The sequence below is a fragment of the Arvicanthis niloticus genome, chromosome 27, assembly GCF_011762505.2.
Source record: "Arvicanthis niloticus isolate mArvNil1 chromosome 27, mArvNil1.pat.X, whole genome shotgun sequence".
In the NCBI taxonomy this organism is placed as follows: Eukaryota; Metazoa; Chordata; class Mammalia; order Rodentia; family Muridae; genus Arvicanthis; species Arvicanthis niloticus.
In genome coordinates this window covers 20037629-20054421 of record NC_133435.1, presented here as the reverse complement: position 1 = coordinate 20054421, position 16793 = coordinate 20037629, and the positions used below count along the sequence as shown (strand labels likewise).

Sequence of the window (16793 nt, the reverse complement as noted above, 5' to 3'; positions counted from 1 at the left end):
ATTCAAGTCAACATTTAGTATATCCCCTCAGTGGTGTTAGTTCCTTTAGGGGCCATGTAGTACAACTCCAGAGTTGTGCAACTGCAGTCACTGCCTACATCTTAAGTCACTCACTCACCCTCTAGGAGGGGTGTCCATTGTGCCCACTGTGCACACTCGCTCCCTGAGTTCTGCTGCCCTGCCTTTCACCTTCCCCACCCGTAGAACTGTGGCCCCCTCCCTCTTGGGGGACCTCAGGGTGATAACCACTATCTTTATCAGATACTGATCTAGCTCCAGAGAATGCATTAAGCACTTCAAGTGGTCCAGATGAAACATCTTTCACTTCCTTCAGGTTGAAAGAAAGACCTCTTCCCACACCCCTTCAGCTCTAGGGAAGACATGAAAACCAGCATGACTCTCTTCAAAGAATCCCTGCTTGTGCAATGTCTTTCTGAAGGGTGTGTAGGCTCAGGAGTCATCCGACCGGTTCTCAGACACTTTGGAAACTCGCCGCAGGGCATTCCGTCTCACAAGCCATGCTAGTATCTGATTGCCTAGAGGATCTCGATGCCTCTGTTGAAACATCAGCTTATTAAAATATCTCATGAGGACGATAATAACTCACATATCTCTTAGCAATGCATCTCCTATTCTAATGATATGCTGCTGTTACGAAGAAGCACATGGAAACCTAAAACCAGCATCTGGGTAAACAGCCTCATTCCTTGTCCAAGCTGAGTAGAAACTACCTTTCTCAGCAGACGCTTCTATCTTCCCTCTTAATTTCCACATTATACATGTACATAGTCAGGTGAGAAGACAAGGCTGGCCTCAGTTGTAGCTGGACTTGCTTTTCTTCAGATTAGATTATAAATATATAAACGTTTAGATATTTTGAGGCCTCTTGAGTTTTCCACCTTCCATGTTAGCACGTCTGTTGGTGTGCTTGTTTGGCTCATTGAAGCATCAGTGTTGGTCAGTGTTTCTGGGTGTAGCCTTTTGACATTTTAAAAAAAAGATTTAGTTATTTATTTAACGTATATTAGCACACTGTCCTTGACACACCAGAACAGGGACCAGATCCCATTACAGATGGTCGTGAGCCACCACGTGGTTGCAGGGAATCAAACTCATGACCTTTTGGAAGAGCAGCCAGTGCTCTTAACTATTGACCCATCTCTCCAGCCCCCTTCCCCTCCACCTTTTGACATTTATAAGAGACACAATCTCACACAGACTCCCTGTTCCTCTCTGTCTCTTTGACCCATCACCACCTCTTCCACAACGATCCCTGAGCCCTACTCTTGTTCAGGCGTTGTGTTGTAGATGTGTCAGTTGGGACTGACTCCACAACCTTGCATTTTGATCTCTCTTTGTTGCAAAGACAAGATTCCTTGATGAGGGGTGAAGACTACTCTTATGTAGCGCACAGCCTCACCGATAAGGAGCACGCCACACTCAAGATTCTTCTGACAGCATTTATTGAACAGCTCTCATGATGGAGAAAAGGGGAAGGACGCCGAGCTCAGAAAGCCCGCTGCTTAAATAGAGCTTTGGGAGACGTGCAGATCCCTCATTGGCTCAAATCTTTCATCCAATTGTCATACTCCGTTTTCGCGCCATGCGCAGGCGCATTCTCAAGTAAAGCTTCCGTGAAGAACCAGGAAGCAGAAGCCTGTGCCATTTTTTAATGGCAAATGCGGCTCCTCACACTCTTATCTGTGGATACAAGGACAAATCTTTATAGCTTGGTGTTAGGATGATATTAGTTTAGTAAATTAGAGGTTGTTAAGTTCTCCAGTATCCATGACTTCACTAGCACTTGGTTGGCTAGGTTTCCAGTCCTAGGCATGGTTTTCCTCTTGTAGAATGTGCCTTAAGTTTAATTAAAGAGCTGCTGGTTAGCTGTAAGGTGCATGCGCCACTACGGCACCCTTAGGGTGTCCTGCCTGCTGGCCGCTGTTGTGGGTCATAGGCATCATAGCTGGGTAGGACTGTTGGTTGCTTCCCTCGTTTGGAAGCTTGCATGGCACCTTCTGGTATCATGAAAGTTAGTTTTCAGGGAGGAAACATTCATATCAGATCCACCTCAGAGACTCTGGGTCTTGTATCCAAAGTGCACAGTGTCTTCACCAATAGGGACTTGCCTTCCATCTCTGGGAGAAAAACCAATGGCAATTACAATAACCTTGTATTTTCAGGAGCCTCTTGGACAACCCTGACCAACAACTCAGATGCCTGGCATTAGGTTTTTGCTAGACAGTGTGTGGCTCTATTGGGGAAGCATTGTTGGACAGATGAAAAAGTTTGATTTAAATTATATATGCATATTTGTATACCAATTTACATGCATTGTAGCTAGTTTTGGGTAGAGTAGTAATAGTATGATTGCTTACAGCGTTTTCAGATATCCTTACTGCTATTTTACCCTTTCTCTGACTTCTGTATTTATATTCCCTTCCTCAGCTATCCCGCAACCCCTGTTTTTTCCATTGGCTCCTTCAGATCTCTTGAGTGTTTTCTCGGTGGTTGGGTAAATGCAAGTTGCCTGTCTAAACCAGATGTCTTTGTGGGCTAATTTTAAAAAATGTAACGAATATGGTTAGGATAACTACAATGCTTGTTAACACATGCAGTTTCCTCCAGTCTGTTTTTAGGCCTGCTGGCTTCTGCCTACCAACCAATACTCGCCTACAGTAGTATCATGGTTTAGCGGATTTGGGGGAAGCACAAGTCTTAGCCATCATTGTAAAGGATCCATTTCTCTGAGATATATCAGCTCAGGAATATACATATCGGAGGATTTTAAGAAGCAATCATATCTTCTTCCCAAATTAAAATAGAATTATTGAGCTCAATAGAAAATCTTAAGTTTTATCAATATATCACCTAAAGAAATACGAGGAAAATTATGGTAAAAAGCAGAGCCTCAGAGAAACTTTTCTGGTCTTTTGTTAATTTAGTTTCTGTACGATGTTAAATTACAAAACACAGTTTGAGGCATACTCTCTTTTCTTGTCATAGATACCCAAATGGGCATCACCACCACTACCATCATCATCATTCCCAGGCCACAGATGGGATATAGGTGCTGAGGGGCAATGACTTTCCTAGGAGCAGGTGGGGAATGCACAGCATGGCCGAGTCTAGGGAGAGCTGACTCCCTTCAGTGTAAAATTCCCGGTGATAACGTGTGTCAGACATTATAGGACACAGTTAATGAGTATAAGCAATAGGTATTTTTCTTATCCCAGCTTCCTCTTGTGTAGCTGTGGGGTGTCCTCTCTGCTCCTCTCTGTGTTTGAGATGGAAAGGAGAGAGCTTGACCTGAGTGCTGGAAAGCCTTGAAGGACCTGATTCATCATCTGCGGGTGGTGACTTCCTCTGTGTCCCCCACGCTTTCCCTCTTCCCTCATGAAGTACTCACAGTACTTTTCCCAAGAGTCTCTGCAGTTAACACTGTTAGGCAGACCAAGATGATGTTCCAAGGGGCTTTTGCCCACTTCCTTCACTTTTTCAAGTTTAAAACTGTAGGGTTATGTTTAGATTGAAGGGCACCCTAAAGAATTAGGTAGATGGGAGTATGTAGCTTGCTCTGATATAGAGCCTTTACTGATAAATGCACAGTTAAGATGCTTGTGAATAAATCTCCGCTTTTGTTTCCTAGGTAATATGCATGTGTCTCTGGCAGAGGCCCTGGAGGTTCGGGGTGGACCTCTGCAGGAGGAGGAAATCTGGGCTGTATTAAATCAGAGTGCTGAAAGCCTGCAGGAAGTGTTCAGAAGAGGTAAGTCATTTCTTATTTTGCATGTTGAGTAACTGAAAAACAGGTAACCAGTAGTAAATTAGATTTCTGTTTCAGTATTCCTGTTTTTGGTAGAGTGTAGGAAAAAAATGCCTTACCACATTTCTCAGGGCTGGAAAAATTCAGCTCTCTTGTATTAAGATGAACACACTCTATATGCCTGTTTCTATACCCATCACTGGAAACAAAGTGATTCTCAAAGTAAAAGCACTTGCTATTTACTGGGAGCTTGTGTTTCAGTGTACAGAGTGACTATTGATAAAGCACTGATATAAGCAAATATAACTGTGGTAAAGGCCATGAAGCCAGGGCCTCCAGTGACTGTGAGATCACACGGCAGGAGGGTTTGACTTGGTGTAGGGAGGAAAAGAGAGGCTTTCCCAGAGCTCATGCTTGAAAGAAAAGTAGAAGTCTACCTTGTGAGAGGGAGTAAAGGAAACTTTCCTGCCTGAGAGAGGAGCAGGCATAGTCCTATGCTGGACACTGGGCAACGCTGACTGAATATGTGGTTCTGTGCTTCCCTCATAGCTGGTTGCTTGGCCCAGAAGGCCACCTTGCATTTGGGAGCTCGAAGTTAGCCTTCAGTTGTCTGAACTATTTGCTGAGGTGGTGTTCATCCCACATGGTTGCCACCTGTGTGGACATGGAGCTTTGTCTAAAAGAATTCGTCTTTAAAGCTTGGTTGAATAAATAAAGCAGACACGATAAACATGGCAGCAATAGGTGACATTGAGGCGAGTGATAGTCTTCAAAGTCTGGGATCTAGACAGACAGTAGATTCTTGCTGGTGCCTTGTTAGCATGCAGATGCCCAGGCCCATGCCACAGACCCACTAAAGTAAGAGACTCTCAGGGCAGCCCAGGAGTTTGTGCAGCGATGAGCCGTTCATTGAGGACACTGATGCGTGCCGCAGTTTGAGAACCATCTTAGGATAGAATGGCAAACCGTGCCATGGGGGCCTCTTTGGAAGGCATAGGGATGAGCACGGGTGGAAGGAGAGTCCAGAGTGGATGAACAGAATGTTTGCAGACGAGGGCTCGGGGCAAATGGCTGAAGCTTCATTGCTGATATGATTGATGATTTTCAGTCCAGGGAGGAACTTGAACAAAAAATACCTGGGCCCAGCAATTGCTGTTTGTCATTCAGGGGCTTGGAGTACAGTCCTGAGATGCATGAAGGTCTTTGCTTACAGCCAGGATTAGTCTAAACAACAGAACTCTTTTTTACCTAAAATCAGCAACAAAACCTATTTTAGAGAAACACTGTTGTTTCTCTTGTTTATCTTTACTTTTTTCTGAAAATTCAGAATTATAGGCACTCCAGAGTATAGAACATACAGCCACACTTCAAAGGTCTCGTACTCAATTAGCAGTTAACAATAGTCAATTAACATTAAGAAACCTCTCCTTGTGAGGTACTATGGGAGGGGCCAAAGAATGGAAGGTGTCCTTGTTGCCCTTTGGGCACTGATCTGGATCAGACAGGTGCATGTGAGAAGCTTATGGCTGCCAGAGGAATGACAGACAGTGCATACTACAGATGTTCAGGGAGGGAGAGAGAGCAGCCCTTTATTACACCAACCTGTCATGACTCAGAATCTGAAGCATCTTGCCCACTCTAAGTATCCTGAGGGGGTTTCCTTCTTTCAAATTTCACAATGCTGTTAGAGCTTGAAAGCTTGTATCCACAGCCCTCGTCACTGAGCAGTGATCGTTGTGTAATACATTGGCACTTTACAATAAAGACATATTAGATGTGTAAAATTCACTGTGAGGCAGCTGTGCCTCATATACCAAAGGGAGTCGCTGGCTGGACGGCCCTCGGCATGAGTAGCAGAGTAACAGCGATAATAGGAACAAATTAAGTTTGGCTTTGTTGACAGTTGGGAAATCACCAGCTGGGAGTTTCCACTTGTTAGGAGGAGCCCAGTGTTTGTTTGATTTACACTGTCTTCACGCTTGATGATGCAGTGCCATTTTCCCACAAGCTTTCCTCCTGTCCCCGATTCAACAAGCTGAAGGAAAATGATGACTGTCTGATTAGCTCAGGATGGGCCTTGTTTGATGCTTTAGATGTGTGTATGAGTGACCCTGGGAGATGAACAGGAAGAGCAGATGGGATGAGTGTCATCCGTTTATTTTTCTGAAATAATGTCTTCTCCTCTTGGCCATCTTCACCTCTCTGTGTCCTTGTATAAATCTTTCCCTGGTTCTTGGTGTGGCTTTCCCCCTGTCACCTTGAGCCTGCTGCTCCGTGTTCTTTCAGGACACACACGCAGTGTGCTGCTAAAGTCCCTATGATTCAAGTGGACGCAGTGCTTGCCTAGGGATTTTTAGTAAAGGACAGGAACATAGCCTCGCTCTCTGTTGTCATCCTTCTGGCAGTTTAAAGCCAAGACCTTTGTTACTGTTATTCAGAGGATAATGGTGCTGAAGTACGCACAACCTCGTTGAAAGATGACGTCTTCAAAGGAGTTTCTCCTTGGAGAAGGCAAAATACGGAATTGTTAACATTCACTCGGACACATGGCAGTGGTGGTGGTATCTGCTCTCCTTTTGTTCTATCTGTTTTCTCTCCTCATGTCACGTGCGTTTACCCTCTGTGTGATTACTGATAAAGTTTAGAAGATTTCTTGTGGTTGCCATACAACCCAGCTTTGTAATTATTTTGTGGCGTTTTGAAAATAGCAAGTTCTTTCAGCTTCTAAATTAGAACTCAGGGTTGCTAATGATTGATTTTAAAATGATTTGTAGTCTTTTTACTTTGAATGTGTGAACTGTAATAATTCTTGGGGATAGTGACTGATATTAATGGCCTGGAGTTTCCTTTTCATTACTCTTTACACTCAGTCCTGATCTGTTCTGACCGATGCCACCATGACCCTCTTCTTTGCCATTTGCTACAGTGCATCTCTTCCTCCATCTTTATGTGATCTGTGATTTTTTTTTTTTTTTAATAAGTAGCAGGGAACATAGTTTTATATTTTTGCCTGGATGGGTAGTTGTTATTCTTGAATGTGATAATTGAAATGAATTTTCTGGAGGAATTTCACGTAGGGTCCCAACATGTTGTATTTTCCTAATTATATGTGCCTCTTGGTCTGTCTTATTCAGCTAATTGAGAAGCAGAACTCTATGTGCAGGAGAACATATAAGTATATATTTTTAGAACTCTCAATTTCTCTTGCACACTGGTATACAAAAAAATTGTATCTCTACATAGTAGCAATGAACACTTAGAAATAGAAGTTTTCGTTTACCATTTTATAGAAATGTAGCAATTAAAGTAAGAAAATCTAAAATATGAAAAAATGAGAAATAAACCTGAGGAAAAATAAGTGAAGACCTTAGTAATGAAGTTAGAGGCCGGAGTAAACGGAGCTGTGCCTTGTTCTTGGGCGAGAAGGTGCTTTACTAAAAGGCTGGCAGATTTCTCTAAATTGATGATGAGTGTAGTCTCAACAGGCTGTGGTTTTGTACAAAGTGATAATGACCTAAAAACTATACAGAAATCCACTGTGCTTAAAAGTAGCCAAAACATCCTTGAAAAGATACAAACAAGTGTTGAAGACTCGCAAGTTGGTCAGTCAACATAACAGAGTCCAAAAATAAATCCTTATTATTGGTGAACTTGAATTTGGCTTTTGAGACTTTTTCAAAGTCTCTATAGTAAAATATAAGCAGGTCTTATAGACTGAAAATTTTCAAGTAAAATTTCTTAATAGTAGTTCAGTTTTCAAAAGACCAGGCTCTACCTGCTCACTTTTTATTGTATCCCAATTTATCTGCCATCATTTAGTAGATTGGGAGGACTCATCAGTTGTGTTTGACATGCTACGTATTTGTAAGACCAGAATTAACAGGTCGTTTACGTTAAATGTGTTGAACTAGATGAAGTGGCCCTATTTCTTCCCTGGAAACAAACCATAAAGCATGTAATTAAATTTAATATTTGACATTCTGAAAATAAATAGTGTAGGTCGTCTGACAAGTGACCGAAGCCCCTGTAGAGAACAGGACAAACCCTGCAAACACACCAGCAGGACTCCGTGTGTCTTCACATTATTTTGAGTTTATGTCTTCTAACCAGGCTGTTTAATAAATGTAAGGAGCTTACAGGGGAAGGATGCTGTTCTCAGTTCCCATCCCTGGAGAGAAATGCATCATCACCTACTGGGTTTGTTTCTGCTTTTATGCTTAGGAGAATTTTTAAGATGTAGGTATAATTTGTATAGTAAATAGCATTGTTCTTAATTGTAAAAAAGGAGAACAACTTAGATATCATCTCTCACCTGAACTTACTTCTTATACTGTGATCTAATTATAATTTGGGTAAAGTAGTTTACTAGTTACACCTTCTGACTTGCTACAGCTCTTCTTTTTGTCTTACTTGTAGCTTTATAAGCTGCAACAAAAGCATATAAGCATTATGGAGGGACACAAAGTGGTATATACTCCATCCTATGATGAATTTGTCAATTGACATACAACTGAAATACGGATAAGAACAAAAACCAAGTCAGTTGAGCTGTGGTATTATCTTTTCATAACAATGATATCCTATGCATAAATAGCAGTGTTTTCCACTTGCATTGGGGGATAGGCTAGTGTGAACATGTGAAATCCTGTGCAGTGCCTTGTACCCCTTCTCCTGAATTTGCAAGAAAGCTCTCTGTGCTCAGAAACACAGGCCCATGTTGTTTCTTAATGACCGGAAGCTCCTAGGGTCAGACATTTTATAAGTATGCTTGAGTCACAGTTGAACATCAAGCCAACCAAATGGTAACATCTGACACAGACACAGTGTCCTCTACCTGATTCATTTAGTGTTTTGGTATTGAAGTTCAAAGCAGCCAAAGTATTCTTTATGGTGAAATTTCAAAAAATCTCCTCACCTTGTCCAAAGTTTAGATTTTTCACCTGGAAAGTCCAAACTGAGGAGTTACAGTCATCACAGAACAAGGATGCAGGACACCTCAGAGCAGGGATGCAGGACACCACAGAACAGGGATGCAGGACACCACAGAACAGGGATGCAGGACATCTCAGAGCAGAGATGCAGGGCTTCACAGAGCAGGGATGTAGGATCTCTTTAAAAGCTTGTTGGCCTGTAGAATAGATCAGAAACTGAAGATAGCTTGGTTTCTGTCGAGTGCAACCTGCTTTCCACATGTGTGAGTTCCACCCCATGAGTTCAAACAACCTTGGATTGAAAGCGTGAATAGGCTGGCTGGTGGCTGTATCTACACTGAACAGAGAGTTTATCTTGTCATGATTTCTTGAACAATGCAGTATAGCAACTGTTCACAGAGCATTCAGTATTACAAGTCATTATAACAATGTGCATAGTGTATATGTAAATAGCATGGCATTTTATGTGTAGAATTTGAGTAGTCCCAGATTTTGGTGTCCATGGAGGGTTCTGTAACCAATCACCCAGAAATACTGATAATGTTTTTTTGTTTGTTTGATTGATTGTTTGTTTTTTTTGTTTGTTTTTTTTTTTTTTTTGTTTGTTTGTTTGTTTTTTTGAGGCTATCCTGGAACTCACTGTGTAGACCAGGCTGGCCTCTGCCTCCCAAGTGCTGGGATTCAAGACATGCGCCACCACTGCCTGGCACATTTTCAATATATAATGATGTTGTACTTGATCAACTAGAAAATTCAGTTTCTGTCCTTAACTACTTGATACTGTAGAAGAAATGTGCAGAACAGAGTAGCAAAGCATTTTATTCATAACTTGTCATAACTTTTGGAGGTGTAATTTTATCAATAATGAAGATTGTTGGTGTCATAGTTTGATTTCTGTGGTCGATAAAACACCATGATCAAAAGTAACCCAAGGATGAAAGTGACCTATTCCATCCTACACTTTCAGGTACTTGCCTGTCGCTGGGGGTGTCAGGGCAGGAACCTGAGACAGGAGCCCAAGCAGACAGTACCACGGAGGAACACTGCTTACAGGATCTCTCTAAGGTTTACTCAGACCTGCTTCCTTCTCTTCGTGGCTAGACATTTAAGCCCTGTTATTTTGGAACAATAATAACTCAGATCTCACTACTTCTACATTACCAAGTTGTATGATTCTGCCCCCCCTGAAGAATCTTGAAAATACGTGAACACAAACTACCAGATGCCTAGTTGATCAGAAGCCATACCAGCGTTGCAGTGGTTGTGGCCTAGGCTACAATTGCTTGTTTGATGGGGACAGAGAGACAGGAAGGGGCAAGGGGAAAGGAAATGGACGGTATGACTGCCGTTGTTAGGAAATAAAATATTTTAACTGGGCAGTGATAGCACATGTCATTAATCACAGCACTCGGGAGACAGAGGCAGGCAGATCTCTGAGTTCAAGGCCAGCCTGGTCTACAGAGTGAGTACCAGGACAAATAAGGCTACAAGAGAGACCCTGTTTCGAAAAACCAAAGAACAAAATAAACAAATAAACAAGCCAAAAAGAAATAAAGTATTTTATCCTACTCTAGTGGGGGAAAAAAAAACCCTCACACAGTAGATCTATCAGATTGGAGCGACAGTTTTCTGTAAATTTTGTTACCAGACTTCTACAATATCTGTTATAAGTAAAACAAATTCTGAAGCGGCTACCATGGTGATCTATACTCCAATCAATATTTTCACAAACTAAATCTTGTTGTAGTTCAAGCTAATTGCTAGGTACAGTAAAACATCAATTTGGCACTAAGTATAATTAGCTGTTCGTGTACTAATTGGCTTGATTGTCAAACCTTAAATCAACTGCTTTAACTTGAGGACTTTGCTAACTAGGGATGCTGTGCCTTAAGTAGACTACTGAGAGAAGAGACACTCTCCAAAGAATTTAGTTCTAATTAAAGGACAAATTCACTGGGGCTGGAGAGATGGCTCAGCGGTTAAGAGCACTGACTGCTCTTCCAGAGGTCCTGAGTTCAATTCACAGCCACATGGTGGCTCACAACCATCTGTAATAGGATCTGGTGTGTCTGAAGACAGTGACAGTGTACTCACATACATAAAATAAATAAATCTTAAAAACATTCACATATCACAAAACTTCATTCTTTTTATTGTGTTTCTAATATGACTTGTAGGTAAAAGATGCAAAAATAAAAAAGCAAACTCAGAACTGTTCCCAGACACTGAGAACACAGCAGGGTGTTTCTGTTTTTGAAACTGCAGGACTTGTCTGTAGGGCATTTGCTGATTCCTCTGAGGGAGAACGCAAGTCAACAGCTGATCGGGAGTGAACCAGAGGTGTGCTGTGCACGCTGTCTGCCTTTGAGGAGTTCTATGGTAATGATGGAACTGTTCTATCCCCAATAATCTTCACAGCAGCTTTATGGGCTCAGGACTGCTTTACAGATGTGGAAGAAAGGACACACATCTGTTTGCTCCAGAGACCACAGCTGTGAGGTCTGAACATCAGGATGAGGACTTGAAGGTGACTTATGTTTCAGTCTGACTTTTGACTAGGTCGTACTGTAATGGGAAGTATGCACTACGCTAATGAAGGTGGAATTTTAGAAGAATAAAAAGAAGCAGGCGGTTTCTCTGGTGTTTTGTACCCTCGTGGATAAGCTTGTGGATTTGGTTGATGTCTTTGATCTGAGACCAACTACAGCACAGTGTAAGTGCTGCAGACTCACAGGTTTATGGGAGCTCATATGAAATGCGTTTTAGTGACTGGCTATCTCAGCTAACTTTAATGACATCAGATGTCTTCTAGGAGATCATCAAGTTTGCCTTGTTGCAGGTACACTGAGAGCATTAGTGTTACAGGCACAGTGAGAGCATCTGTGCTCCATGCAGTTTGTGTTGTTGCAGGTACACTGAGAGCATTAGTGTTACAGGCGCAGTGCTCTGTGCAGTTTGTCTTGGTACAGGTACACTGAGAGAACCCACACAGTTTGTGTTGTTACAGGTGCATTGAGAACATTCATCCAGTTTCATTTTCAAAATGGGAATGTTTATTTTATCCTGTTTCATGTTAGAGAAAGTAACACTTTAAAAGTAGGAACAAAACTTAGGAGTAAATGAGTTCTCGATTTATAATTAATCACCCTGTAGTATGTACTATAATTTCAGAAGATCATAATTTATCACAAAATGCTACTATGAATAAAGGGGAGGGGAGATAAGGTGATGGAGGGAGGGGAAGTGGGAAAAGAAGAGGCCAAGATGGTGGAGAGGATGACAGGAAAAGAACAAAATTGGAGAATAGCTGTCCTAAGCAGCTTTTGTTTCAGTATGAAGCTGTATCAGGTGATTAATTTATCAGTATATTGATTCTAATGCACATATGAGAAGAACTGAATAGTTAGAGAATTCTGTATTATGAGTAACTTTATCAAATTCTTCAGAGTTGTGGACAGTAACTTCTGCACAGATTTTTGTCAACTACTCTTAATAGAACACAGAACCAAGAGGGCTGTAAATTCTCTACTTGAACTCAAAGAGGAGCTTGTACATGAAATGGTTTTATTCTGAGTTTCTAAATTGGTCCCTGTTGCTTTTGCTGACTGTTCCCTTATACCATGCTTTTAACCCAATTGTAATTATTTACCTTTTTTATTTTATTTATTATTTTTTTGGAGACAAAAGTCTTGCTATGGAACCCAAAATGTCCTTAAACTACTAAATAGCCCAGATTGTCTTCAGGCTCCTAACCTGCCTGCCCTCCAGCTTCAGCATCCTGAGTGCTGGGATTATAGTTTCACACAGTCCAAGGTGGAGCTCTAAAGGAAAGGGCAGGACCCAAGAAGAAAGAATGGCTATCAGGTTGTGCATGGGCTTTTAGGTTGAGAGAACACTGAAATGTGCTTTAAGTTGTTCTTTTACACATCAAGTTTGTGAATATTTCTAACTTCACCCTTAGCTACTTGGGGCTGACTAGCAACCCCTCCCATGGAATGTTAGTAAAGTCTCCAGAAAGAGCCACATTGACTACTGGAATTGGTTCATATCAGGTTTACTTTTTCATAATAATAGTCTTCATGGAGCGTGGTCAGTGCACAGCCGAAGCACAGGCCTTCGCTCTCACTCTAAGCTTCTGGAACTGACCTTCTAAATTCTCTTTGGCCAACATTCTTTGAAGGTTTTTTGAAAACATTTGCTTTGAGTTCCTTCCGTTCAGTTGTCAGGAAGTGGGAATTAAAGACTGATTCCAGCCGCAACTCTTAAATCCCCTCACTTGTAGGTTTGCATAAGCCTTCATAATTATTTAAAAATATATCCTGTGGTTTGACTACACTACCTCAGGAATCCAGTACTTAAATGTCATGTATATGTTTTGGAAATTGAAAGCAACGCATTTCGTGGTCACAGTGCTCTAGATTTATTACGTGGCACTTTAAAACCACTTTGAAAACACTTGTGGCATTTCTGTGTGTTTTTGAAAGAGAAAAATCATGCCCCCCCCCCCCAACTTTATAATTCAATTTCTCCGCATTCAGTACCATTTCTCTGCCAAAATTCTTGCTATTCCCTGTCCAGACTTAATTTCCTGACTGCCTTTGAGTTGGCTCTTTCTCTCTGGAAGCTAACCATCACCATATTTAAGTGGTCATTTTCCTTTTAAAGGGCCACATGTAGTTAAAAAAGAAAGAAACATTTTGTCTGTGTTATGGTTGAGTTTCTTTTTAATCTACAGAATGATCTTTTGTATTATCTGTTTTTCAGATGATTTATGCATTCCGACTTCTGTTTGTTTATGTATCTTGTCTGTCTCCCTGGTAGTACTTTAGAGTCTAGTAGCAAATACTGCTAATCATATTATATTAAAATATTAGGCTTAAAGTCATTAAAATAGCTAATGTATATTAGCTATTTTATAAACACTTGTAAACAGCAATTGTATAAGGCAGAAGTTAAAACCCTTATTTTTTTCCCACAGTAATAGTTGTGGTGACCTTGGCTGTGCTGACAAATTTCATCTCAGTGATAAGCAATAAAGAATTTTAAAGATTAGTACATTATATATTTATTTATTTAGTTTTTATTTAATGTATGTGAACCTGTGCATGTTGAGATACAGGTGTGGAGGTTGGAGGACAGCATTCGGAAGTCTGTTCTCTCTCCACCATGGAACTGAGATTGAACCCAGTTCCTTAGGCTTGGTAATAAGTGCCTTTACCTGCTGAGCCATCTCACCTGCTCAATAATGCATTTTTATATTTAGTTTTCCTGCCTCGGCCCCCTCCCGGCCACCCCTGGCCCTGCACTGGCAGTGGCTTGTTTCATCTTCGGCCCTTTTGAATTTAGTTTAGTACTGAAGACAGAGCAGAGCTGGTCTGTGGTCAGAGATGCAGAGAATAAGGAAAGCAAGCCGTCTTCTGCTGTGTGTGCAGCCCAGCATCAGGATAGCAAGACAGCACATAGATTTCTGGGTAGCATTCATGTCTCTGTGTTAGTTCTGATCCTCTGTAGTCTTTAAGTTCAAAATGGTAGCAGGCATCCAGAAATTATAAGAACTGTTTCTAAGCTAAGGGCTTTTGAGAAGTGGCCCTGTGCTCCAGGTAGGTTACCCGTGCCTCAGTGAATGACCACACATATGGTGAGCACTAGCTGGAGCTGAGGCTAGTGATTATAGTGATAACAAGAAGATCGGTAGGAACAGGAGAGAAGGCAGGAAGAGGGGAAGACAGGCTGGTGGGTTCCACAGAGTATTGGGTGAAGCTGGGAACAGGCTTAGGTAAGATTGTTTACACATATGAGATTGTAAATGCATGGTTTACATGTATGAAGAGTTCAAAGAGTAAATAACAATATTTTAAAATAGAATTGGCCCTGAGGATTAGACTCCCAGTCTCCCAGTTCACATTCAAGCACAGGTACTGTGGAGAGGGACAGAATGGCCTATGTGAAGGCCTGTGGCAGCAATGAGAAGACAGACACTCTTAATGAATGGTATTAGGAGTGTGACAGTACCCATCTAGGATCTGCTGAAAAAAGGCAGAGAAGAAACAGAGTCTGTGGTGGGAAGACCTCAAAACTTAGCCTTGGATCTTCAATTTCTGTCTTAATGTATTAATCACTGATCAAATCTCATGGCTTTCAGTTCCATCCTTTATCCCAACAATTTCCAAAAAACGTCTGTCCAGCCCTGACTCTATCTCACGCTCCAAACTCAACTGCCTACCTGGAGTCTCCATTTGAATGTATCACATAGCCTTGCCGTTAGTAAGTCCCCAGGAGAGGGCTCATTTCTACCGCCACCTCCCAGGCCACTGTGTGCCCCTTACCGTCTCTCCTCTGTTAAGGTTGAGCAACACCAGTTCTCAGGCACTCAAATCCAAACCATAGCATCACGCAGACTCTGCTGCTTCTCTCTAATTTTCTGGAATTTCAGTTATCACTACTTCTGAAATACACTCCACGCTGGTCTGCTGCCGGCAGCCTGGCTGCAGGCCTCCTTGTACAAAGCAGTGCCTTGGCTCCAGCCACTGCCAGCTTGTTCCCCCAGTGGGTGATCTGAAGAGATTTACTTAGACTGCTTTAATAGTGAGTGTCTCCAACACCTTAAGGTTCTGAGATACATCTTGACGTTGTTTGAATCAGTAGTCTTCTAGATGGAGCGTGTTCTGATAGTTCACACCAAAGAGAAAGCTTTTAACAACGACAACAAAATGTGTAAAGCCGCTTACATTTATTTTTTATTTTTAAATTACATTTTATTTATTTGTGTGTTTATATGTAATGTATATGTAGAGCTTGCATGTGCCACACAGGCTGTGTTTGGAGCTCAGAGGCTAATTTGCAGGAGTTGATTCTCTCCACCAGGTGGAACCCAGGGATTCACCTCAGTTTGTCAGGCTTGGCAACAAGGGTTTTTACTCAGTGAGTCCTCTCACTGGCCTTAATTTTTGTTTATTAATATGTAAATTATTTGTGAAAGGCAAGTATATATGTAGATTGCCCTGTTGTTTGGGTCCTTTGAAACACTGAAGCAGGAGAGCCGGAGTTTCGGTTCCCAGCACCCATGTGAACCCTTGCTGCACACACCTGCAATCCCAGCACGACAGGAGAGCCCTGGGTGGACTGGCCAGCCCTCCCAACCAGTGGATGAGCTCAAAGCTCACCGAGAGACACTGTTCAGAAGTCAAGGTGGATCGGGCCACAGAGAAAGATGTCTACTCCATGCTCCTGTCCCCTCACAATCTAACCATGTACCCAAACCAAGTGTTCTTAGTCCTCCAATGTGACATCTACAAATGGGCGATGGGAAGGTCAGGGAACTCGGAATTTATACACAAGAGTTGACGCGTATAGACAGTGTCTGGAAACTGTAGTTTCCACTGAGTACTCAAAAGAATCCATAGTGGGGAAGTCCAGGGCCTGCTCCATTCCTATCTATCAAACCAGAGTTTAGGTTGTATGAGTAGTTCCTAAGACCTGCCTTCCAGATGTTAAGTCATGAAGCCAGATAAGGGCATGACTGTGAACAGTGACTGTGGCTATGCGTAGGTGACATCCATTCGCACGCCACATTAGTTTTGTGTATGAGACTACATTAATGTCTGCACAGTTAGGCTGGGATATCTATTGAAGTGGTTATAGATTCTTTGAATCCTCATCTTAAAAGATTCTCATTTCTTCTTTTGGTTTGGTGCGCGTCCAACCAGTGAGCATTGCTGACCCTGCTGCGCTTGGCTTCATCATCTCTCCGTGGTCGCTGCTGTTGCTGCCGTCTGGCAGTGTGTCCTTTACAGATGAAAATGTCTCCAATCAGGACCTGCGAGCATTCACCGCACCGGAAGTTCTTCAGAGCCACTCACTGACTTCTCTCTCAGATGTAGAAAAGGTAAATGTTAAGTCTTCTATTTTATTTATTTATTTATTTATTTATTTATTTATTTATTTATTTATTTTTTCGAGACAGGGTTTCTCTGTGTAGTCCTGGCTGTCCTGAACTCACTCTGTAGACCAGGCTGGCCTCGAACTCAGAAATCCACCTGCCTCTGCCTCCCAAGTGCTGGGATTAAAGGCATGCGCCACCACTGCCCAGCTTCTAT

At 42.0% G+C, this 16793-nt stretch overlaps 1 protein-coding gene across 1 annotated transcript in view; it reads left to right on the top strand.

Moving 5' to 3' along the window:
- Ptpn13 (protein tyrosine phosphatase non-receptor type 13) overlaps positions 1 to 16793 on the top strand; it is a 167167-nt gene that overhangs the window by 32621 nt on the left and 117753 nt on the right. Inside the window, 2 exon segments of the mRNA XM_076926338.1 lie at positions 3650 to 3769; positions 16404 to 16582. Of these exon segments, the coding sequence (XP_076782453.1) occupies positions 3655 to 3769; positions 16404 to 16582 (294 nt within the window). The 5' untranslated portion in view covers positions 3650 to 3654.